The sequence below is a fragment of the Thalassophryne amazonica genome, chromosome 1 (genome assembly GCF_902500255.1).
Source record: "Thalassophryne amazonica chromosome 1, fThaAma1.1, whole genome shotgun sequence".
Classification (NCBI taxonomy): domain Eukaryota; kingdom Metazoa; phylum Chordata; class Actinopteri; order Batrachoidiformes; family Batrachoididae; genus Thalassophryne; species Thalassophryne amazonica.
The window spans coordinates 9,993,452-10,019,804 of NC_047103.1; the positions used below are offsets into that span (position 1 = coordinate 9,993,452).

The 26,353-nt window shown below is 42.5% G+C and overlaps 1 protein-coding gene across 1 annotated transcript in view; it reads right to left on the reverse strand.

The window, feature by feature from the left end:
• cntnap2a (contactin associated protein 2a) overlaps positions 1–26,353 on the reverse strand; it is a 1,233,088-nt gene that overhangs the window by 201,347 nt on the left and 1,005,388 nt on the right. The window contains 3 exon segments of the mRNA XM_034162408.1: positions 10,538–10,665; positions 14,172–14,298; positions 14,301–14,327. Of these exon segments, the coding sequence (XP_034018299.1) occupies positions 10,538–10,665; positions 14,172–14,298; positions 14,301–14,327 (282 nt within the window).

Here is a 26,353-nt window from a genome sequence, read left to right on the forward strand (position 1 = left end):
TGTTGTCAGGAAAATGATAATTTCTCTACATTGATTACAGACCTGCTGAAGGTCTGTAAGCAACTTTTCTACAGCGCGGCTTTGCTTTGAACCTTGAACCAATCAAAGCAGTGATTCGCAGGTTGAAGCAGTGCTTCGATTTACGATTCGTGGATTTTATTTCGCTTTATCCTAATTTTTTTTCCCGCTAAAACCCTGAAGAGTATATGTCTGTGAGTAATATTTAATATTTTTATGTTAAACTGACCTGTTATGGTCTTCTGAAACAGTTGATGGATGTACTTTATAACTTAAAAACGGGACTGATTAGTTTTAAACCAGTTCAATCCTAAAACCACATGATGGTGTACAGATAAAGAAAAGGGTGGATGACATCGGATATCTGGTTCCCAGAAACATCTACAGTACTGTCATACTGAAATGGTATAAATATACCTGTGAACTACTTTATTTTATTTACTAGTTTGTGAAACACTGCGACTTATACTCCAGTGTGACTTATACAGCAAAATATCACACATATTTTGTTAATAAGAATAACTGTAATGAGTATTTATATCAGACTTTCCCAGAAACCAAGGCACTAAACAAAATATGTTTTTCCATGTTTTTCGCATTGACAATTTTCGGGCAGATATTTCCTTGTAGAGACCTTACAGTCCGTAAATAATCCTTTAATAATAAAAAATAATTGCCTATAATAAAGGGTATATTAGAACAATACACAAAAATACCAAGTTAAAGAGCAGAAAAAAGGTGTGACTTATACTCCAGTGCAACATACTGTATTATGGGTTGTTCCTCTTCAAGAAGCATTTCTCTTTTAACAGGTGTGATTTATACTATAGAAAATACGGTAACTTGTGTACAACACATCTATGGACAGCAGCAACAATTTTTTGCAAAACTAATTTAATTTAAACTTTTGCAAAATATGAGCTACATGTTTTGATGCTGTGTGTGCTTCTTACCCTGTGTGCTGCTATACAATGCTGCTGGAACCTTATTTTCCCTGAGGAGTCTTCCCAGGGGATCAATACAGTTCTATCTAATCTAATCTAGTCTAGCTGATAGAGCAATAAAATGAAGCCCTAAACAGGTCGTGAGGCCCATCGGTGTCGTCGGTTATCCCCAGATTCCAAAGCATGAAGTCTATATGTGTCCCAATTCAGGGTCTGCACCCTTCTATGGGGATGTGTCCCACAAAACTCTTCAGACGTCAGCCCATCAGACACAGAGGAGGACTAAACTGTGCTGAAAAGAGACCGTCTGGCCCACAGAGCATCATTATGTTAACCATGACAGCTGCAGGCGACAAGCTAGCGGTGGGCATAACCCGTAGATTAGAAATAATTTTTCGGTAGTTATTTTTACTTTTCTGATGAATATTACTTATTTGCAAGTGTACATTTGAAGCCCCAAAGTGTCCTTTTGTCTTTTTAAAAACAAAAAATAAATAAGAAAATAAGTTAAAAATTGTTTTGACAAAAAAAGTGCAATGACTTTTGGGATTGTTTGGACATGCTGAAGGACACCTGTTGTGTCCTTCTTTCCAGAGGAAAGAAGGCTGCACACATCGGCAGCTTTCCAAGCTGTGTCCCATCTTCCTGCCTTTGAGATGGGACAGCCCAGGCCAACGATTGAAGTGTGCAGCTGCTGAATTGGGACACGGGAGACGCCAGTTGATTGTGGGTTACGTTCTGCTGATTGGACCCCAACGGGTTCAGGCTTTTCTTCCCTTTTCTTTGCGTGTCTTGTCATTTTCCCTCCCTGGTGCGTCGTGTTTGTTTAAGTCCATCTTTGTGTTGCTGGGCGGGGACTCTCTGTTCCCTCCTCCGCCCTGCCCATCTGATCCTCTGCAGCTGCTGCGTCTGCTCACCTGCAACCAATCTGCAGTCAAGCCTCTGCAGGATTTAACCAAGGTTCAGACATCCATATGCTGCCACATCTTTCAGTCTCCATTGTGATACAGACATCTAGGCCTCATCAGTTTTTTCATGTTTTGTATTTTTGGTGTTTCTCTTCCTGAAACTCCTGCTTCCATTCAAATCAAATCAATTTTATTTATATAGCGCCAAATCACAACACAGTTGCCCCAAGGCGCTTTATACTGTAAGGCAAAAGCCATACAATAATTACAGAAAAACCCCAACGGTCAAAACGACGCCCTGTGAGCAAGCACTTGGCGACAGTGGGAAGGAAAAACTCCCTTTTAACAGGAAGAAACCTCCAGCAGAACCAGGCTCAGGGAGGGGCAGTCTTCTGCTGGGACTATTTGGGGCTGAGGGGAGAGAATCAGGAAAAAGACATGCTGTGGAAGAGAGCAGAGATCAAATTCACATCGCCACACCCGGTCCACCCACATTCTGCGTCAACCATAACATTGAGAGGATGCAGATTTTTTTCAATTGTTGTGTGGGCCGCCAGAAGAGGAGGTACTGCTGGCCCACCACCAGAGGGCGCTCTGCCTGAAGTGCGCGCTTCAGGCACGAGAGGGCACTGCCGCCTCACAGGAACAGCCGAGGTGACAGCTGTCACTCATCAACTATGATGGCTGTCACCGATCATCTGCACTCACCCCGGATAAAAGCAGGATGACACCTCCACCACGTCGCCGAGATATCGTTCTTCTACGGAGGTAACTTCTCTGCTGACTTACATTAAGAAATAATCTGAGCTCTTTTTGCAGCCGTTTTCCTGTGGTGTTTCCTTATCTGCTGGATTGGCGTTTGGTGTGATTAGCGACGGCTTCGCCTCACACCCCAACCAGATAAGTGGTTAAACAGGAGCTGCACAAGTGTGTGATTTGAGGTGGAGGTGGAATTCCCACCGTTGTTGTTACTGGGTGTACACACACCCACACTTGACTGTCTTTGCTCTTCGCCAGCAGTACCAGATCCGACACGCGGAGACGGTGGCCACCTGAGGGACTCGGGACCTGGCGGCTCCAGTATCCTTCGGGTTCGGTGGCGGAGGAAATCGTGTGGTTCCGCTTCTTCTCTAGACGGACGTCTCCTATCGTCGAGCCTGCCCACACGACACCTTTATCCATTGACTTTGTATTTATTCTATAATCTGCTGTGTTTGGTTGTGGCATTCACAACAGTAAAGTGTTCAAATTTAATTCCTATTGTCCGTTCATTTACGCCCCCTGTTGTGGGTCCGTGTCACTACACTTTCACAACATCAATTTCAATTTATTTTCATTTATATAGCGCCAAATCACAACAGAGTTGCCTCAAGGCGCTTCACACAAGTAAGGTCTAACCTTACTAACCCCCAGAGCAACAGTGGTAAGGAAAAACTCCCTCTGAGGAAGAAACCTCAAGCAGACCAGACTCAAAGGGGTGACCCTCTGCTTGGGCCATGCTACAGACATAAATTACAGAACAATTCACAAAAATGAATATACAGGAAATGCTGTTGGTGCACGGGACAGGAGGGTCTGCAGCACAAATACCACACCCATCTCTGGATGGAGCTGCACCTTAGAGAAAACAAACAATCAGACATCAGAAAGACAAGAAATACTGTATAATTTGTCAGCATTAAACAACAAGAAAAACAGGAAAAACAAAGGTGATCGCCGGCCACAAGCCCTAAACTTCACTGAAAGACACAGATGGAGGTTCATGGCCAAGGACAGATAGTATGAAGGGCTACATGTTGGAAGCACAGCTCCTTATTCCACTGAACCTCACGCTCTACACCGCTGACAGTTTAAAAATTCACCGTACATCTCATATCACATCAACATAACACAGCGTGTTAAACACAGCTAGCACTGACTTGGCTTGAAGACCAGGATAGATCTCATTTTTTTTACAACACACCCCAAATTCCTGAAAACTGACCTTCAGAAGGGAGGAACCAGTGTACTGTACATTCAGGAACCTATGGCTTGTTGTGCATCTTATGCACAGAAGGTTATTAGTCGCAAGTTTACTTTTAACAATGTTCCCGTCTAGCCCAGGCTTGTTATATTACTGAGAATGCCATATTTTCAAAGCTAATTTATTCACTCTTAATTGCATGTTGGAAGCTTTCCTGTCTGATTTTTGGACTGATTAATAACACAGGAGACATCTCTGCTGAGGGCCAAGAACAACCTTCTTTGGACTCCCTGCACAGAAGACAGACATTCCATTTAATTTAAACCTCAAAGAAGGTTTGATACACTTGTGCGTGCAGGATTAGCTGACCTGTTTTTAGCAACATGTTAATATTTCAAACAGCAGCAGCACGGCTTCACACCTCGCTGCGACTTCAAATGGCACCACATAGCGCAGCGCGTTTTCTTGTGAGCGGTTTGTGTCTGAATTCTTCCACTGAAAGCTTTTTGCCATATTAAAAAAAAAAAATATTTCAAACACGTGGTTTTTAAACATTAAATGTTTGTTCAAGAGTTACACATCAAACACAAAACTGTCCCATCGAAAACCTGCCTACAACATGAAGACAGGAATTTTGATGAAAGCACCAACAAGTGTTTCTTTTGATTCAACCTGAGATGAGAAGCTCTCAAAGGTTACGCAGTCAAGCTGCTACAACCGCCTGAGAATTATTTGTCAAATGAAGTCTCTCACTGAGGGTCATTAATGTGCATATTTCCTCTTTAGTTCAGGCTTTTCAAAGGCAGCGCTTCTGGTTTCATGGCAAAATTCCTTTCATACCCACAGCTCAGGCCGAACACTCACACCAGCACGCACAGCGCACCTTTTAGGTTTGAAGTTCTTCTTAAGATCAACCTGCTAATTTTAACTCTCGGTGTGACTTAGATCTTCATGCCGCTGACCTTTAAGTTATCCTTTAATCAGAACACTTTGCCAGCCTCGGGCTCTTCGTCTGTTCCTCAGTCCCGACTCAAAGGAACAAGCTGCTCCACATTACGACTGTTTGATTGAGAGTGACGGCACATACCTCGTGTCCACGCAAAAAAAAATCTACCTGTTGGTTTGCATTTTAAAACTACAATTGTCCATACCTGTATTTCATCACTTCACTTATTGTGCATGTGAAAAGGAATTTTCATGACTCACACACAATTACTGTATTTTCTAGAGTATAAAAATGCCCAACTGAAGCTGACATTAGAGACATTCATCATGAAATGCCCCGCACGCAGTATTATTTTCCATGCAAAGTGCAGTAATATGTACTTGTATGGGATGGGTATTTGGTTGAACCTTATGTGTTGATGTAAACTGGGATATACAATGAAAAAAACTGAAGATTGGCATAATATTTATTTGGATGATGTGACAAACAGTGACCATAAAAAGCCAGTCACGGTCGGCAGCCTTCAAAACAAATGCAACCACTGGTGACCTTGAAACGGAGGTCAAGGTCATCGGCGTTCAAACCCATGCAAAGTACTCCTCCAAGGCATGTACCCACCAAATATGAAGTTTTTGTGAGCAATAGGTGCCAAGCTACATTGCGGCGAACGAATTATGGACAGACGGATGGACGGACAGCCGAACTGATGGAAGGATGGACGGACGGACAACCCGGATGCTATATGCCCCACCTTGCAGCGGAAGCACTGCGCGGGGCATAAAAAAAAAACATACATGTTGCATTGAAGAATAAGTTGTATCTTTTTTCTGTATGTGGAATTCATTTTTTAACAAACGTTTCTTGGAGTGTGAGTTTAACAACTTAGGAACTTAGTGGCACGCGCGTGCACACCACAGTCTGTGCTGTTACTTAATATAAGGACTTTTACATTAAAGAAACAAGATGAACAAATGTGTGGACAACATATTGGATGTTATTTGATGCAGAAGAACGTGGATTGCTGTCCCATGTTGGAAACATGACAATAAAAACGTGAGTACATTCCCTTTTTCTTTTTTTAGAATTTATTTAGTGCATTGATTACAGAGGAAAGTCCTATATAAGTAGTTATTATTATTATTGTTATTATAGCAGCATGGTGGCCCAGTGGTTAGGACTGTTGCTTCACACCAAGAAGGCCGTGGGATCGCTTCCCACCTGGGGCCTGTCTGTGTGGAGTTTGCGTGTTGTCCCTGTGTTTTCGTGGGTTCCCTCCAGGTGTTCCTGCTTCCTCCTGTATTCAGAGACATGCAGGTTAGGTGAAATGGAAACTTTAAATTGGCTGTAGGTGTGAAGGTGTTTGTCTGTCTGACTATATGTGTCCCTGCGACAGACTAGTGTCCTGTCCAGGGTGTACCCTGCCTTATTTATGTCCTATTACTGCTGGGATAGGCTCCAGCCCCCAGTAACCCTTGATTGAAGTCAGTGGGTATAGAAAATGAATGAATTATTACTAAAGAATGTGGGATTTGTTTTTTCTGGCCTTTAAGGCTCTAGGGCAAGCTTTACTGAATTATAAATAACTTTTGAATGATATGAGATACAAAACTTACTTTTTTTGTTGACAAGTTAACACCGCAGAGTTTCGAGCCAGCCATTGGCCATCTTTGTACTCCTCATAGAAGCTGTGTGATGACGTGAGCAATGTGAGTGTCCAATCGGAATTGGTTCACCGTCACATGGTTTTACAAAAATCCAATTGTAGGGCAGATTTCCCTCACGTGAAAAGCCAAAGATCGTTTTCAGGAGTGATATGTTACTAGTTGGCCCATTTGAATAGCCCCCTGGGTGCTCCAATGAGTACATACTATTAGTACATACTCAGTGCGCCCTGCACCATTACGCACAGCGATCAATCAAAGCACGAGCAGACGGAGAGCTTCTGATGACAATCTCTCGTGCTCAAACAAAGAGTGTGTAACTATCAGGATTGCTCCACTAGTTTGCATGTGAATGTTACTGGATAACTCTGTTGCTTTCTCTGCATAAAGCACTGTTTACCATATCAATGGACAACAAAACGCATAGACCATTTTGTATATACGAGGTCTGTTAGAAAAGTATCCGACCTTTTTATTTTTTTTCAAAAACCATATGGATTTGAATCATGTGTGATTGCATCAGACAAGCTTGAACCTTCGTGCGCATGCGTGAGTTTTTCACGCCTGTCGGTTGCGTCATTCGCCTGTGAGCAGGCTTTGTGTTTTTTTATTGCGAATAAATGTCTGAACGATTTGGAGCTTTGCTGCATAAATTTTTTTTTCCAGAAACTGAGAGAGACCTCCAGGTGGACACCGTTCGGAAAATTAATATGGCTTTCAGGGACAATTTTATGGGGATTACACAGATTAAGGAGTGTTACTGCCGCTTTAAGGACAGCCCACAACTGCTGAGAGCGCGCCGTGCTCCGAGCGCCGATCGACATGCTCAGACCCCGCTGAAACAACCAGATCATTTCCAACGTGAAGGCTTTGTTGATCCGGGACCTCGTCTGACTTTCACAAAAAGGCAGAAGTCGTGGACATCAGCACTTTTTCGGCACATTCCACTGTTACAGGAGTTTTTTTCATGGAAAGAAAAGCGAAGGGACGCGCCACAGAGCCGTTCATTACGCGGGACAAATCCACCTCCGTGTTGGTCTCACATGATGGCTTTCAGGTGGATTTCAGATGGATTCCGGTTGCTTTTCAGTCATGTGATTATCCGATTGATTGTGCATGAGCTGGACATGCCCCAACATGTCCTGGAAGGCTTCATCACGGCGTTGCTTTATGCTTTGCTCCTCTTTCCATGACAAAAACTCCCATAACAGTGGAATGTGCCGTTCATTTCTAAACTGGACGCTGTCTTGATCCGGTATGTCGTCTGACTAGCACAGGAATTGTGAAAAGACGTGGACATCAGCACTTTTTCAGCACATTAGTGAGACCAACACGTCTGTCCTGCGTAATGAACGGTTCCGTGGCGCGTATATTTATTCGCAATAAAAAAACGACGAGAGGGTGGACCAGTGCTCACACAAAGCCTGCTCACAGGTGAATGACGCAACCGACAGGCGTGAAAAAAGTCATGCATCCGCACGAAGGTTCAAGCTTGTCTGATGCAATCACACGATTCAAATCTATATGGTTTTTGAAAAAAATAAAAAGGTTGGATACTTTTCTAACAGACCTTGTATTGTTCAAAATGTGCGTTTGTGTTTATTGTTTGAACCTTTTTGTTGTACAGTCTTTCACATAAGACCTCGAATTACCTTTATAAAGTGTCAAAACAGTTGTTTATTATAGTTTGCTGTATGTTTTGAATAAATGTGTGTGGAAAATTATTTTTTGCTTTATTTTTTTCTTGCCTATTTTTGATTGTAAACCTTTATTACACTTATAAAACACATCAAAAACATATATACTCTGAAAGCACAGGTTGTCCTGAAAAAAAGGAGACATAAAACTTGATTGTGGGATGCAGGGAGAGCTATTAACAGCAATAATAAAACATTTATGCCAGGTGAGTGAACTGTCCAAAAAATGCCCTCGGACCCCAGATGGTTAAAGCACATTGGAGTATAAGTTGCAGGACTCCCCCAAACTAGCAAAACAAAACAAACAAAAAAAAAACTGTGAATAATACTTTGGAAAATACTGTAATGTAAAATATGCCTTGCTGGGATGCCCCTCCCATCATGGAGGACGTCTGTCCTCATTAACTTGTCAGTGGAATAGAAGAACTCAGTCATTGACCAGAGGTTTTGTTTTGAAGGTTGACCAAAATAGTTTGTAATCGAATTTGGTGAAATGAGATGACAACTGATTCATAAAATCAGCAGACGTCCCGCCCTTTGTTGTCAGTTCCACAAGTTCGCACTGCGACTAATGACAGAAAACTGGTCCAGAATTCTTTACAGTGTTTGTTTTCCATCATAGACCTCAGGGACCTGCATTCTGCATTATTCTCTCATATATTCATCTGCTACAAAGAAGGCAAACACCACAGATCAGCCAGTGCTGTCAGGTCACCGACACCACGGGAAACAAAACCAGATTCCACAACAGTCTGTCAAAGCCTCTGCTGCACAGACTGGCACGTTACGCCAGGCTCTTAAATCAATACAAGCTGATCTTGTTTCTCCCAGCTCCGCCTACAACTGATGGGCTCAGTCAGGTGTGTTCAGCCAATCAGGTGTCTGATATGTCTTCACTGCAGGACACGTCTTTAAACACATGTTCAATCCTCTCGATGCTGCAGTCACCCGCCTTTATCCTGAAAAGCAGTGCTGAATGTCACGGATGAAATAAACAACTGCATTTAATGTTGAAATGCTGAAGATAAAGTGTTTGAGGAAATCAACACAAATGATAACTCATACAATAAGTTAAAATTAAATAATCATTACCCCCTAATGCCTGCAGTTAATGCGAATGTGAAGGAGCAGCGGCTGCCTTTGACAGGAATCCAATATGTGCACTGTGTGTTCAATAGGGCAGGGTTTATTTACGTGTCTGTGCTGAATGGGTGAATCCTCTGACACACCCACCAAGTGGGAGGAAGCCTCAAAGGCATTCGCACACCGTTTCAACTCAGCACGCTCAACCCAGAAAGCAGCAAGATGTTGCAAAAACACTGCAAAAGATTTGGCAGAAATGTTCTAAATGTTGCGAAATGTTGTGCAAATCGTGTGTTTGTGATTAGCATTGTTGCCTCACAGCAAGAACATCCTGGACCTGCGTCCCCCTGGTCCACAGTGTGTAGAGTTTGCATGTTTTCCCCCACACTAATAATAATAATAATAATAATAAAAAGAATGCTAAACCAAAAGGTTGTGCAAATTTGGTAAAACATTGTGTTAAAAAGCTTGCCAAATGTAGCAGAATGTTGGAAAACATTCTCATATTGCACATAGTCCAGTCCATAGTCCATGTGTTCAGGGCCCTGGGACCCGGTGTCGCAGACCGAACGATTCGCGCCTAATAATCAATCTGCCTTTTGCATCTGTGCATGCGTCATTTTGGACCACAGCAGCACGTCTGAGACGGAGTCTCTTCACTCAAAGCGATCAAATGGATTAATGGGATTATTAACCATCAGATGATAAATGTAAAACTTCTTAAATCACTCTAAAGTCAGTTTTAAGCAGAAATGAGTCCGTTTTTAGCAGAAACTCGAAATTCCGTGATGCATTGAAATGTCCGACGTGCAGTGAACAGATCAGCTAGCAGCTCATTTAGCTGCGGTGCTCTGATCGCTTCCACCACCTTTTATTATGAAAAAATGTTGAATTTATGTGGAAATGATTGTTGTACAAAAGTTTCAGATATCTGTCTCTGAGATAGATGATGAGTGGAGTGCAGTTTGAAAAAGAAACGAGGTGATAATCAGTGAACCATGTCATTGGGGGGACTGATTTTTTAGGGGGACCGTTTGGTCGGCGACAGCGGGCTGCTAACTGGATTGAGATCATCATGAAAGGTCCTTAAATGCAGACATGCACAGCTTGTGGAGCCAGTGTGTGTGTGTGTGTGTGTGTGTGTGTGTGTGTGTGTGGTTGGGTGGGGGGGGATGACTCTGAAGTAGGTTGAGAACCACAAGAGACGCTTCTGCTTCCAAATGAAAAGGCAAAAACAAATCTGCTGGATGCAGCTGAGATCATCAGGTTTTCCATCTGATGACCTGCTTGATGTATCTGGACCGTGACAACACTCACCATCACCTTGGCAGCGAAGCGGGCCGACAGTCAGCTTGGCCTCAGAGCCCGGCCTGTTCGTGTCACCCACAGCAACCTGGCTGACTGGCAGATGATCCTTATGAACCAAAAGACCAGAATCTTCCTGCCTGAAGAAAAGAAGAAGAAGAAGAAGACAATTAAAGACAGCTCTTCACGAGACATTTTGCGGTCCTGGACACATGGCTCCTGTGAACCCAATCAGCTGATTGTTGGATATTATGTTTCATAACTAATTTGTCTGTGATATAAATCATGATATAACTTGTTAATACCTTCAAATCTCCTTATAATAATAATAATAATAATAATAATAATATCTTCATATTTCTTCTGGAACACCATGAGACATTCTGTTTATCTGCTTATCACACAGTTTTACTTTTACACATAATGATATACCAACGTGAGCACATACAACCGCACATACATGTCAGATGTTAAATGCAACATGTTTCATGCAAACACATTTAATTTTACTGATTCATGCTGAGGGTAGTGGCCCGCCCATGGGGCCGGAGCTGGAGTGCAGGGGGTAAAATGCCGGCCGGCGGGCGGGGTGGGGGGTGAGTCGGCCTGCAGGCTGAGTTAGTGACTTGCTGTCCGGGAAAGACCTCTGTTTAATACAACATCTAAAACTGAAGTCTGTTATCTGTGGTTTTTGAATTTTTTGACTTCCCATTGCACCCGGGAAAATTGGGAATTTACAATTGAACAGTTCTTGGTGCCGAAACCGGAGAAGATGTGGGCTTTGAGCAAGATTTGATGATAATTTACAGCAGCTTTACTGAACTCTGGTGGCCACAACTAGCTTCAAAATCAGCTTCATGGTTTAAACTGAAAACAACAAATCCAAGATCGTCCTCTGCACATGTCCTGCTGGGGGCAGGGACATATTAAAGCCATTATTTTTTTTGTTTTAGAACTCATTTTCTATTTTTTTTTGATATATTAATCTTTATTACTTGACTGAAAATGACAAACTTGCACATAAATATTCCAGCCTTTGAAATGATAGTTTGACGCTCGTAATTCTCTCATCTATTTGATTTTAAATGTTTGCCGTTCGACACAGTCTGGAAATGAGACAGAGAGTTCCGATTTATGCCTGCGTGCACGGCTGCATGCACAGCTGCATGCACGCCCATGTGCATGCCTTTCTACGCAGTACCAAAAGAAAAAAAACAAAGGGTAATGAGTAGAAATAGAGTTCTATGGCAATATTTCAAAGAGCCACTCAGCCAAACAATGACACATTAATGCACATAATATTAATGGTGAGCGAAGGAGGCGGAGTCAGACGTATTTGTAATCTCATGTGTTTCACGGAGGGAGAGGGAGGGGCATAAAAGCAAATGAAATGTCTCTTTTTTTACTAACATCTATTACTCACAAGCATACGGCACACACACACACACACACACACACACACACACACACACACACACACACACACACACACACACACACACACACACACACACAACACACACACACACACACACACACACACACACACACACACCCAGACGACAATTGTTTTGATGAGAATATCCATCAGAGAACTAAAACAGCTTTGAAACACAAAGTGTTTGTCCTCGAGGCAAACGTCTTAAACAAATACATCACCGCCGGTGAGATTCATCATTCCGACACTTCAGTCTTTGAAGCTCGACGCTCGTCAAACTGTCCAGCCAAAACTGAATTTCAGCTGTCGGATTATAGCCAATATCAACAAGAAATGTGCTTTGAAAATACTTTCAGCTCTATCAAAGTGTCTCATCAAAATTTCAACGCATTCTGACAATTTCACAGCTGCGCCTAATGACTGTTTTCATAGTCAGCGAGACGGCACGCAGAGAGAGAGAGAGCGAGAGAGAGAGAGAGAGATGGAAAACTCGATTCTTTTTACCAACCCGAATCCTTCTGGGTCACTTGCTAAATGGAGCTGAGATTTATGAGTCTTTTGAGTCTCTTCAGCCAAGATGATCAAAATCACATCAAATTCTTCTGCTGAAACATGAGCTCACTTTCTCCAACTACAAATAAATTTTAGATCGAGCTTTATTAATCCCGGCTTTATAACACCCGGCTTCTGTCACATGGACCATGACGCCGCAAAGTTAGTTCTTAATATTGATATCATTCTGCTTCACAAAAAATTAACTATATCACAAATATTTGCTTTTAATAATCAACTGGACAAAGGTTTCAAATCTGTAGTTTAGTCGATCTCTGCTAATCTGTGTTAATCTAACAGACCACAATGATCCCAGTTCACCCAGATGGACTTTGTTATGTTAAAAAGAGATTGAAGGGGTAATAAAGAGAGGAGTGAGTTAAACATTATTGTTTTGATTTGTATAAATCCCCCGGTGTAGAAACTAAAGGATCCAGGTTAAATGAGACCGGATTTATGAGATCCGAACGGTCCCCCCTAAAAATCAGTCTCTCCTGCCGTCACTGCGCATGCGTTATTTCAGATCGTCAGCAGCATTGTTTCTGTGCATCAGCCACAGTTCACCGATTATCACTGACAGCAACAGATATCTGAAGCTTTTGTACAACAATCATTTACACATAAATTCAGCATAATTTCATAATAAAAGACAGGCGAGCGATCAGAATGCCTCCGTCATTTCAAAGCATCTGTAGCGACTCGCAGATTATCACCTCATTTCTGCTTAAAACTGCCTCATTTCTGATTAAACACTGACTTTAGAATGACTGAAGAGGTTTTACTTTGTCATCAGACAGTTAATAATCACATTATTCCCTTTGATTGCTTTGGGTGGAGAGAGAGTCAGACTCAGAGAGTCAGTCTCAGACGTGCTGCTGTGGTCCTGAATGACGGATGCAGTGAAGACAGGGCGGACCAATTTTAAGCGGGGACCGTTTGGTCTGCAACACTGGGTGAAAGGGCAGAGTGAATTATGATGAAAAGATAGGAAATATCATACTTCCAGCGTGTCTGGAGGCATAATTTTTCCCATATGACACAAAAATGCCTCTGGATTCCCTGGGATGAGTCACAGGAGTTGGCATAGGACAGGGAAGTGTGGGATGAGCTGCTTCATCTGCTGCCAGTGACCTGGACCCGGATAAGCAGTAGAAAATGAATGAATGAATGAATGAATGAACAATGCAGAGTGCAGCTTATATTTCCTCTTGTATGTTAAGTTCATGTATGGTTTTAAAATAGAGGTGATTAAAAATTGTAAAAAATCAGGTGGTTGAAACCATAATGTTATTAAAAGTCTTGATTTTGACAGTATCCATAAAAAAGCAGTGATGGTGGGGTATTAATCTGTGGCAGATTTTGAAAGAACTCATGCCAGAAAATGTGAGATGAACCATCTGTCGTTTTAAATGTGAGACAGGTTGTGTAGAAGAAGAAGCAGAGAAGATGCAAACAAACAGACGCGCTGACTCAGACGTACGGATGCGCCGACGTGACCCCGTTACGTTCCACTGCAGCGGGTGTACCTGATGTGTCTGAACATGTTTTAGAGCCGGCTGTTTCAGCAGACTTTGAAGTGAAGTCAGAACTGAAACTCCCAAGAACTCGGTCAAGGCATTAAATATACATCGTGCTCGTACCTGCGGTCTGACTTACCACTGGTCGTGGTCGGCGTCACAATTGCAGTCGTATCTGAGGTCAGTGCAGTTCCTGTCGATGCCACAAGCACATTTCTGGATGCCAGGTCCCGAGCCGCCCCAGTAGAAGTGTTTCTCGCTGCCCGGCCAACCCACCACGTGAATGGCATCCCGCCTGAGAAACAAACACACACACAGGTCATTCATATTCACAGGTCCAAGGTCATCTCAAAGAATGAACACACTGATCCAACAAACGACCAGAACAATTAATCCTTACATCCTGCTCCATATCACTAGGGTAAGTTCTGCAATTAGTTTTTGAGGACATAGTTTTCAATGTTCTCCCATTTATGAAACTTGTGCATGACCTGGATTCCTGCTGTGTAAAAAGTTCTCAAATGCAGATACGACATCTTCAAAAATGCTTTCCAGACAACCATGTCCCCATCTTTAGGAACAGATGAAAGTCTCATGGTGCCAATTCAAGAAGAGTATGATGGATCTTAAAGAAACATTCCTGGGCAGGTAGCTCAGTGGGTTAAGAGCTGTACTACTAATATGTTGTGGCAGTCCCTTGGTGGTGAGGAACATGGTCACTTGGTCAATTCCTGGATGGGATGACAGAATTCTACATCCAGGGTCGATCCAGAGATGCCCCGTGAGTGGGGTTTGTTTAATGTGGGAATGTTGTTGCATGCCAACAAACACACGGTCTTTTATGCCTCCTTCACACATAGCCGGAATCACGCAGAGTGGCGTCGGACTTATGAATCGGCGCACATCTGAAAAGTGTCGGATTTCAGTTCCAAAATGTTCTGACAGCCATCTGTGGAAGTTGACAGAGTTGGTCAAAAAGGAAACCTACAGTGTCTTTGGGCCTTCATGGCACATGATTGCCCACCCCTGGTCTAGTCAGCTGGCTGGGAAATCCCAGATGATCTGGGTCTGAAGACCTGCTGCAGCCTTCATCAGTCTTCACAGCAGTTGGATTACAAACCTTCACCTCCTCCACATGATCTACTGTTGAGGAATACTTGTTTCACCACAGCCCCATTGGCTGTTTTGTGTTCAGGGTTTCTGTTGGGCCTTCATGTCTACTGTAGCGGCCACAGGGCACGCAAGGTCTCCACCGTATTTCACCCAAACAGGCAATGCCCTACTTTATCTATTACCCAGGTGTCATGATGTGGACAAGGGGTTGGATTATGACACCCATCATTGTGTAGACCTTGGTTTTATTTTTGCTATGCAATGAATGTGTACCATTTGACAAGACAATTCATTTCCATTGGATACCCAACTGGCTGGGAAACTAACCTGCAATGGACTGGAGCGATACATTCTCATCTGCCACATGCAGTGTTATTGTGGTATGAGCATAGGCACTTGTTGTGCTGCTTTGGTGTTTTTTTTCCTCTCTCTCTCCCTCTTTCCTCCAGGGTCTGAGCAGTGAAACTGATTAATCACACCTGTGGCTGCTGGAACACCTGCTACTAATCACCCTGCCAACATAAAAACCTCACTTCATCCTCACCAGAAACTTGACTTCAATCCTGCTGTAACCTGGCCTATTGTTCCCTTGTTATTGCTTTATTCTCCATACTTCCATTGTTCTCATATTCCTGCCGTTCTCAGTCACCCGTCAGCTCTGCTGCGTCCACCTGGCTTTGGCTCCACTGTTCCTGTCTGACCCAACTATAACCAGTGTCTCCTGCTCCAGTGCCTCCATGACCATAGTGTAGCAGATAACTGAAACAATCCTTCACTTGGTGATGCAAGCATCAGATTTGACATGAATATTCTTCATAAATCATTGTTTGAGAAAAAAGTGCTGGCCACTTGAAAATCCAATATGGCAGCCAGGTAGGAGTCAATGAAGAATTGCATAGGAGTCAAAATGTAAAAATGCTCCAATCATATTGAAAGCTATACCACATTATGTGTCTGGTCACAAAGATTGCAAAAAGGTATAGTTTAGATGATCGATGACAATGTTCTGGAGTTATGGGGTAAAAACAGCAAGAATGGTGACAAAAGTCAGTTTCAGTTTGTACAGGGGTCAAAAGTTAAAGTTGCCCCAGTTTTGGTAAAACGTGGTGCAAATTATTGATTGAACTAATAGGATTAATAAATGGAATAGTTTTGACTGTGTTGAATGCTTGGTTTGCAAAGCAAACGTCAAACAATGTCAACGTCCACTGGATTCTATGGCATGTGACAGATGTTACCCTGTAACGTGACAACTGAGCATGACACAGGGTGCAAACTATTCCTTTTTAAAACCCTATTAACACAACCAATAATTTGCACCACGTTTTACCAAAAATGGGGGTAACTTTAACTTTTGACTCCTGTACAAACAAACTGACCTTTGTCACCATTCTTGCTGTTTTTACCCCATAACTCCAGAACATTCAGTTGTACATAGTCCAAACTATACCTTTTTGCAATCTTTGTGACCAGACACATAATGTGGTATAGCTTTCAATATGATTGGAGCATTTTTAGATTTTGACCCCTATGCAATTCTTCATTGACCCCTACCTGGCCGCCATATTGGATATTCCAGTGGCCAACACTTTTTTTAAGAACATTCATGTCAAATCTGATGCTTGCATCACCAAGTGAACAATTCTGGCAAGAAATCATACTTATCTGCTTCACTACCAGCAAACCCATCACCATTCACCTTTTATTAAATAAACACTTGCCATTTTTTACTACTGCCTCAGCGCACTGAGTCCACCTCTTTGATCCTAGAACCCCACATGCACAATTTCAGTTTCAATTTATTTTCATTTATATAGCGACAAATCACAACAAAGTTGCCTCAAGGTGCTTCACACACATAAGGTCTAACCTTACCAACACCTAGAGGAAGCACACAGGCAACAGTGGTAAGAAAAAAAAAACTCCCTCTGATAATGTGAGGAAGAAACCTCAAGCAGACCAGACTCAATGGGGCGACCCTCTGCTTAGGCCGTGCTACTGACACAATTGACAATACAGGAAATTATACAGGACATTTTGGGAGATTTTGGGAGTCCATGCTGGTGCACAAGACGGGAGGCCTGCAGAAGAAAACACCCACTCCCATCTCTGGATGGAGACACACCTCAAACGGAGAAAAAAAAAAACAGAATCAGACAGCAGGAAAACAACAAATACAGTATAATTTTTCAGCATTTAGCAACAACAAAAACAGAAGAAATAGTAAAGTGAATTTTAGAGCAGAATGATAGATTTGATATTAGCCTATAGTTTTTCAAAACACTTGGGTCAAGATTAGATTTCTTAAGTACTGGTTTAATCACTGGAAGCTTTGAAACATTTAGGAACAGATTGTTGGTATGAGATCAAATAAGCAGGTTGTGCTTTTTGTAGATGTTACGAGTTTCTTCAGCACGGCTAGTGAGATACTATCAAATTCTATAAATCTCGGTAACACCTCAGTAATGGCACCAATGGGCCTCAGGTCAAGTATAGGACTAGCTCCTGCAATCTCTGGGAACATGCAGTGGAACTGTGTGTCACCACATCCGCATTGTACTATGGAACTGTCTTGGGTCCTAACTGGCAATCACTCAGGCAGACAAATGGTTCATCCCTACATAGTAGCCATCTATTTGTTATGACCTGCCTTTTCCTGTTGCAGGGGTCCTCAGCCCTGAGGCCGCTGCACGTCGGCTCATACTCAGCTAAGTGCACTTACATGGCCATTACTGCAACATTACGCCATTAGTGATACCCATGGATCCTCTGGAGAGATTTAGTCCCAAAGAAGATCAGAGCAGACTCCAATATTGCTGTTGCACTCAGCTTTTAATTTTTTTTTCTGGAATGTTTACTACCTCCAACTTTCAAACTCTTGCAGGCCAAACACATAAACTGAAATTAAACACATCAGTTTATCTGAGAAGCTACAATAAATGCATGCCAAGTTTCAGTAATCTGCTATTTTCATCCAAGCCTCAAATGCTTTATATGCTCTGATATTCAGGTAATTCTGGCAACGTTAGCTGTGAACGTCTTCACGTGTCGTCAGTGCTTGTGTACATATGATATTGGCACATTTCTACAGTGGCAGGGATCAGGGATTATCCTGGAACAGTCACAGCATTCAAAGTCGTGCATCATTTTAAACATCTTATTGCCATTGATTTGTCCGTCACTGGACATATTGTACAGACTATGTTAGAACCTTCAGACTCCACAGCCATCACATGTCACATCATAAAAACCTTTATGAAGGCAAAGCCTTTGTTACACCATCCGAACTCCTTCCCATTACAAGTGATTAAGTGCTTAATTGTCAACTGAAGCTTTTGTCACATTATAGTGATTTATATTGACAACTGCAAGCTGCGTAGTGAATTAATTCATTTGCTTGACAATTTTTACACAGCTGGATGGTTAATTTCACCGAGGCTGGCAGACGCACTTAGTCACAGATCACACCTGTGATTTTTAAAGGTTCTTTGTTCCATTAAGAGATTGTATTAATGGCCAATTTTGCACAAATCAGTGCCTGACACACACACACACACACACACACACACACACACACACACACACACACACACACACACACACACACACACACACACACACACACACACTAAAAACATAAAATAGCATCAAATATAATAATAATTATTATTATTTTAAAAAACTAACACTAGCCAGTGGCATAAGACAGCGACTGGATGTCACTGGCAGTTGGACTCTTTGGAGGATTCTTGGGTACTCTATCAAACAAGCAGTTGGCCATGTGGTGTGTGACTGTGGTGCTTGATCCACAGCGGTGGAGGTGTCTGAGTGTTGAGGACCCCAGTAGCTGGAGAAGGCCAAGGACTTGCCCACGTTGACGCTATGTATTTTTGAGATGTGGGGATAGATTAAATTAAATTAGATTAGACAGAACTCTATTAATCCCTTGGGCATACCCCCTCAGGGAAATTGAGGTTCCAGCAGCATTGTATAGTAGCACACAGGATAAGAAGCACACAGAGTATCAAAAGTAAAAATAAAAAAACAATTTGCAAAATACAAATACCAGAAATATTGCCCGCTACCGGCTTACTGGCTACTAATGTTCCTCTCCTTCCCGTCCTCTGTCTTCCTATTACTCCTCCTCCCCCTGTGTGACGAGGAGTAACTGGGATGGACCAGTTGTCTCCCTGGTTGCCATCCAGAACTCTTGGTGGTTACATGGTGTTGTGGATGGGTGAGGCACAGCACCAGTGCATCCTCCCAAACTTAACTCTCAGTTTACTAAGTTGATCTATGCTCCTATCCTCACCTGTGGTGATGAACTTTGGGTAATCAAATCAAATCAAATCAATTTTATTTATATAGCGCCAAATCACAACAAACAGTTGCCCCAAGGCGCTTTATATTGTAAGGCAAGGCCATACAATAATTATGGAAAAACCCCAACGGTCAAAACGACCCCCTGTGAGTAAGCACTTCGCAACAGTGGGAAGGAAAAACTCCCTTTTAACAGGAAGAAACCTCCAGCAGAACCAGGCTCAGGAAGGGGCAGTCTTCTGCTGGGACTGGTTGGGGCTGAGGGAGAGAACCAGGAAAAAGACATGCTGTGGAGGGGAGCAGAGATCAATCACTAATGATTAAATGCAGAGTGGTGCATACAGAGCAAAAAGAGAAAGAAACACTAGGAACTACAAGTAAGCCTGCAGTCTGAGAGCGAAGCGCTCTATTGGGGTGATATGGTACTATGAGGTCCCTAAGATAAGATGGGACCTGATTATTCAAAACCTTATAAGTAAGAACAAGAATTTTAAATTCTATTGTAGAATTAACAGGAAGCCAATGAAGAGAGGCCAATATGGGTGAGATATGCTCTCTCCTTCTAGTCCCTGTTAGCACTCCAGCTGCAGCATTTTGAATTAACTGAAGGCTTTTCAGGGAACTTTTAGGACAACCTGATAATAATGAATTACAATAGTCCAGCCTAGAGGAAATAAATGCATGAATTAGTTTTTCAGCATCACTCTGAGACAAGACCTTTCTAATTTTAGAGATATTGTGCAAATGCAAAAAAGCAGTCCTACATATTTGTTTAATATGCGCATTGAATGACATATCCTGATCAAAAATGACTCCAAGATTTCTCACAGTATTACTAGAGGTCAGGGTAATGCCATCCAGAGTAAGGATCTGGTTAGACACCATGTTTCTAAGATTTGTGGGGGCCAAGTACAATAACTTCAGTTTTATCTGAATTTAAAAGCAGGAAATTAGAGGTCATCCATGTCTTTATGTCTGTAAGACAATCCTGCAGTTTAGCTAATTGGTGTGTCCCCTCTGGCTTCATGGATAGATAAAGCTTGGTATTATCTGCGTAACAATGAAAATTTAAGCAATGTCGTCTAATAATACTGCCTAAGGGAAACATGTATAAAGTGAATAAAATTGGTCCTAGCACAGAACCTTGTGGAACTCCATAATTAACCTTAGTCTGTGAAGAAGATTCCCCATTTACATGAACAAATTGTAATCTATTAGATAAATATGATTCAAACCACCGCAGCGCAGTGCCTTTAATACCTATGGCATGCTCTAATCTCTGTAATAAAATTTTATGGTCAACAGTATCAAAAGCAGCACTGAGGTCTAACAGAACAAGCACAGAGATGAGTCCACTGTCTGAGGCCATAAGAAGATCATTTGTAACCTTCACTAATGCTGTTTCTGTACTATGATGAATTCTAAAACCTGACTGAAACTCTTCAAATAGACCATTCCTCTGCAGATGATCAGTTAGCTGTTTTACAACTACCCTTTCAAGAATTTTTGAGAGAAAAGGAAGGTTGGAGATTGGCCTATAATTAGCTAAGATAGCTGGGTCAAGTGATGGCTTTTTAAGTAATGGTTTAATTACTGCCACCTTAAAAGCCTGTGGTACATAGCCAACTAATAAAGATAGATTGATCATATTTAAGAACGAAGCATTAATTAATGGTAGGGCTTCATTGAGCAGCCTGGTAGGAATGGGGTCTAATAGACATGTTGATGGTTTGGAGGAAGCAACTAATGAAAATAACTCAGACAGAACAATCGGAGAGAAAGAGTCTAACCAAATACCGGCATCACTGAAAGCAGCCAAAGATAACGATACGTCTTTGGGATGGTTATGAGTAATTTTTTCTCTAATAGGTAAATTTTATTAGCGAAGAAAGTCATGAAGTCATTACTAGTTAAAGTTAAAGGAATACTCGGCTCAATAGAGCTCTGACTCTTGTCAGCCTGGCTACAGTGCTGAAAAGAAAACCTGGGATTGTTCTTATTTTCTTCAATTAGTGATGAGTAGAAAGATGTCCTAGCTTTACGGAGGGCTTTTTAATAGAGCAACAGATTCTTTTTCCAGGCTAAGTGAAGATCTTCTAAATTAGTGAGACGCCATTTCCTCTCCAACTTACGGGTTATCTGCTTTAAGCTGCGAGTTTGTGAGTCAGGCACGGAGTCAGGCACTTCTGATTTGAAGCTCTCTTTTTCAGAGGAGCTACAGCATCCAAAGTTGTCTTCAATGAGGATGTAAAACTATTGACGAGATACTCTATCTCACTTACAGAGTTTAGGTAGCTACTCTGCACTGTGTTGGTATACGGCATTAGAGAACATAAAGAAGGAATCATATCCTTAAACCTAGTTACAGCGCTTTCTGAAGACTTCTAGTGTAATGAAACTTATTCCCCACTGCTGGGTAGTCCATCAGAGTAAATGTAAATGTTATTAAGAAATGATCAGACAGAAGGGAGTTTTCAGGGAATACTGTTAAGTCTTCAATTTCCATACCATAAGTCAGAACAAGATCTAAGATATGATTAAAGTGGTGGGTGGACTCATTTACATTTGAGCAAAGCCAGTTGAGTCTAATAATAGATTAAATGCAGTGTTGAGGCTGTCATTCTCAGCATCTGTGTGGATGTTAAAATCGCCCACTATAATTTTCTTATCTGCGCTAAGCACTAAGTCAGACAAAAGGTCTGAAATTCACAGAGAAACTCACAGTAACGACCAGGTGGACGATAGATAATAACAAATAAAACTGGTTTTTGGGACTTCCAATTTGGATGGACAAGACTAAGAGTCAAGCTTTCAAATGAATTAAAGCTCTGTCTGGGTTTTGATTAATTAATAAGCTGGAATGGAAGATTGCTGCTAATCCTCCGCCTCGGCCCGTGCTACGAGCATTCTGGCAGTTAGTGTGACTCGGGGTGTTGACTCATTTAAACTAACATATTCATCCTGCTGTAACCAGGTTTCTGTAAGGCAGAATAAATCAATATGTTGATCAATTATTATATCATTTACTAACAGGGACTTAGAAGAGAGAGAGACCTAATGTTTAATAGACCACATTTAACTGTTTTAGTCTGTGGTGCAGTATTATTTTTTCTTTTGAATTTTTATGCTTAAATAGATTTTTACTGGTTATTGGTGGTCTGGGAGCAGGCACCGTCTCTACGGGGATGGGGTAATGAGGGGATGGCAGGGGGAGAGAAGCTGCAGAGAGGTGTGTAAGACTACAACTCTGCTTCCTGGTCCCAACCCTGGATAGTCACGGTTTGGAGGATTTAAGAAAATTGGCCAGATTTCTAGAAATGAGAGCTGCTCCATCCAAAGTGGGATGGATGCCATCTCTCCTAACAAGAGCAGGTTTTCCCCAGAAGCTTTGCCAGTTATCTATGAAGCCCACCTCATTTTATGGACACCACTCAGACAGCCAGCAATTCAGGGAGAACATGCGGCTAAACATGACTGAAAGAATATGTTTGTGGATTCAAGCAACAGAAACAAGATTCCACCATCGGGTATCTGGGCTCACGTGCTTGGAAAGGGTGAGAAGCTCGACTATCCGGGAGGGACTCTGAGTAGAGCCGCTGCTTCTTTGCATCAAAAGGAGCCAGCTGAGTTGGTTTGGACATCTGGTGAGGAAGCCCCCTGGTCGTTTCCCTACTGAGGTCTTCCAAATACTTCCAACAGGGTGAAGGTACCAGGGTAGACCAAGAACATGCTGGAAGTATCATATTTCCCAGCAAGCTTGGGAATACCTCGGGATCCCCAGAGAAGAATTACAGGACTTGTCCAAGGGTAGGGAACTGTGGGACGAGCTGCTTGAGTGGTCTGCTGCCACTAATTTGTTGAGTACTTTTGTGCTGACGCTGAAGTTGTGCGCTCGCACAATCAGCTTTGTGCTTGGTGATGGTGAGCAGCTTTGAGTGGCTAAGAGGTGAACGACTGCTGCTTCTCAATAAGAAATGTAATATTGTTTCTTTTTGGATGACACGTTCTGGGATGGCACAGAAAGTTGGCAGAGAGACGGACGCAAATATTTTGAAGCCTGCAAATCTGTCACAAGAAGAGCAATAGAAAAATGAAACAATATTGCATTTTTCCATTCCACAAGAAACTGCAATGTCAATATCACTTTGTCAAATCTCATCAGAGACTGTGAAATCTCCAAAGCCATTTTTTGTACTTATTGTGAAGAACTGAAGCAGAGATTTGATGTGGTGCAATTGCATTATGTGGTATGATATACTGTATTATTATACTTTTGGTTTTCTGAAGTGGGACTAAACTCTAGTAGGTAAAAGCAGGAGACTGGTCTGGGTAAAAGGGGGTTGGAGGTGGGGTGGGGTGGTTGCTGGATATTTTGTTTGACCTGCGTGACCTCTGGGTTTATTCTCCTCATGCAGAAAATTAGCCACATTTCTCTTCATGCTTCTGTTCGTACAAGACACTGTCAATAGGATTAATACCACCTCGTCAGGAGACTTCACAAACCTCGGCCTATTCTGAGTTTTTACACAAGTAAGGAGCCAAAAGACCTTCACAGTCAAGTCTGCAAACATCACCTGAAAGCTCCAGAGAGCTGAAACCTGGTCCACCTTCCTCCACATACCTTTAAAAATATGAAGAAAGTTCCAACAATTATGTGGTGCAACTGTTTGTTCATGTCATCACCAGGTCACAGGTTCAGAACTAAAGAAAGGTCAACCGTGCAAGATGCTCAGCTGTGTCCTGGGAGCAACTTGAGGATTCATGATGCAATATAAAATTAAACCTGAATCTCATTAAAGTTAAATCACTGCTGGATGTGATTCTTTTGAGGTAGACTCAGATTTTGAATGGGCAGAGTCCATACTGACGACTTGATAGAAGGACACTTTGTAAACTCCCTATTGAAGCTGTTGGAGAAAGCTGATGGCTTTCAGGCAACATGGCGGATTAGTGGTTAGTGATTAGCACTGTTGCCTCACAGCAAAAAGGCCATGGGTTTGATTCCCACCTGTGGCCTTTCTGTGTGGAGTTTGCATGTTCTCCCTGTGTTGGTGTGGTTTTCCTCCTGGTGCTCCGGTTTTCTCCCACATTTAAAGACATGCAGGTTACATGAATTACAAACTTTATAATTGTCCAGGTCTCCCTTGCAAAAGATAAAAAACTAAAATAAATAAAATAAATACAATTAAAAAAATGTCCATCTCAGGAGTCTGCATTCCAATCAGGCTGATGCTGACAAATGATTCTTTGATTTATTGGGTTTGTTGGTGCAGGAACTATCCTCACTCATATCATCTCGAGGTACCTTTGTGAAAAATCTGCATGTGTGATGCCTGATGATATAGTAGTAATAAAATAGCAGAAGTAATTAAAGTAAAAAAAGTAGGTAAAGTTGTATCTGTGTTTTTTAAAGCACATTGTAAATCATGTTGCTCACAGTGAAGGCACTTAGCTCATGCTAACATTAGCCCAATGTTGGCAGTTTCCTCGCTTGCGAGGATAGTGGGAAGGCCTTTTTTTTTTTTTTTTTTTTTAGTTTATTTTCTACAAGCCCTCTGGTGGCTGAAAAGTCCGATGTGGGATGCACAAGACCTGTTACACTTGGGGCAAATAAACACTTGTGTAGGCTGTGCTTGTGCTGCTGCCCGCTCTTTGATGCTTCTGGCGTGAGGCCTCACTTCTTTCTGCCTCAAACTTCAGGCTGGCGGATTTGATGCTGGAACGCCAGCTGAGTCTATCTGTAGCTAGATGGCGCCATGACTGACGCTGAATGCCTGCAAGGGAGACATGTTTCTTCAGCTGGTCCTTATAGCGCTTTTTGGGGGCCCCTTGGTTTCATCTTCCTTCTTTGAGCTCGCCAAAGAGAATTAATTTCGGCATGCATGTATCATCCATCCTGGCTACATGGCCTGCCCAACGAAGCTGTTGTTTGAGTATAATAGACTCCATGCTGGGCAATTTGGCTCTGGTAAGGATGTCCTCATTTGAGACATAGTCCTGCCACTTGATCCCGAAGATGTTTCGGAGACAACGCTGATGAAAGTGTTCCAGTAATCTGATCTGCTGGCGATACAGAACCCAGGTTTCAGCTCCATACAAGAGTGTAGGGACCACAATGGCTCTGTAGACCTGCACTTTTGTGGAAAGGCGCAGTGCATGATTCTGCCAGACTTTCTTTGCGAGTCGACCAAAAGAACTGCTGGCCTTGGCAAGGCGACTGTCTAGGTCCTTGGCAACAGATGCGTCGTTTGAGATAACACTACCGAGATACGTGAAGTGCTCTACTGCATTCAGGCTGGTACCCTCGATGTTGATTTGGGGTGGGGTATATGCTGTATGGGGGACCGGTTGATATAGCACTTCTGTCTTTCTCAGGCTGATGGTGAGGCCGAAGGCTCTTGCTGCTTCAGCAAAACAGTTGACAATGTGCTGCAAGGCTTGCTCCGTATGGGCGACGAGGGCGCAGTCATCTGCGAAGAGCAGCTCCATGATTAGTTGTTCTGTGATCTTAGTGTGGGACAGAAGGAGCTGCAAGTTAAACAGACTTCCGTCGGTTCTGGAGCGGATATAGATGCCGTCTGTCAACTCTTCTTTGGCCTCACGAAGCATCATGCTGAAGAAGATGGAGAACAGAGTGGGCACGAGGATGCAACCTTGTTTGACGCCATTTGAGATGGGGAAGCTGCCGGACAGAGTCCCGTTGTACTTCACTTGTCCCATCTGGCCTTCATGCAGCTGGCAGATGATGGTGAGGAGCTTTGGAGGGCAGCCAAGGTGTGCAAGAATCTTCCACAAACCCTCACGACTGACCGTGTCAAAAGCCTTGGTTAGGTCTATGAAGGCTGCATAAAGGGCCATGTTCTGTTCTCTGCACTTCTCCTGGATCTG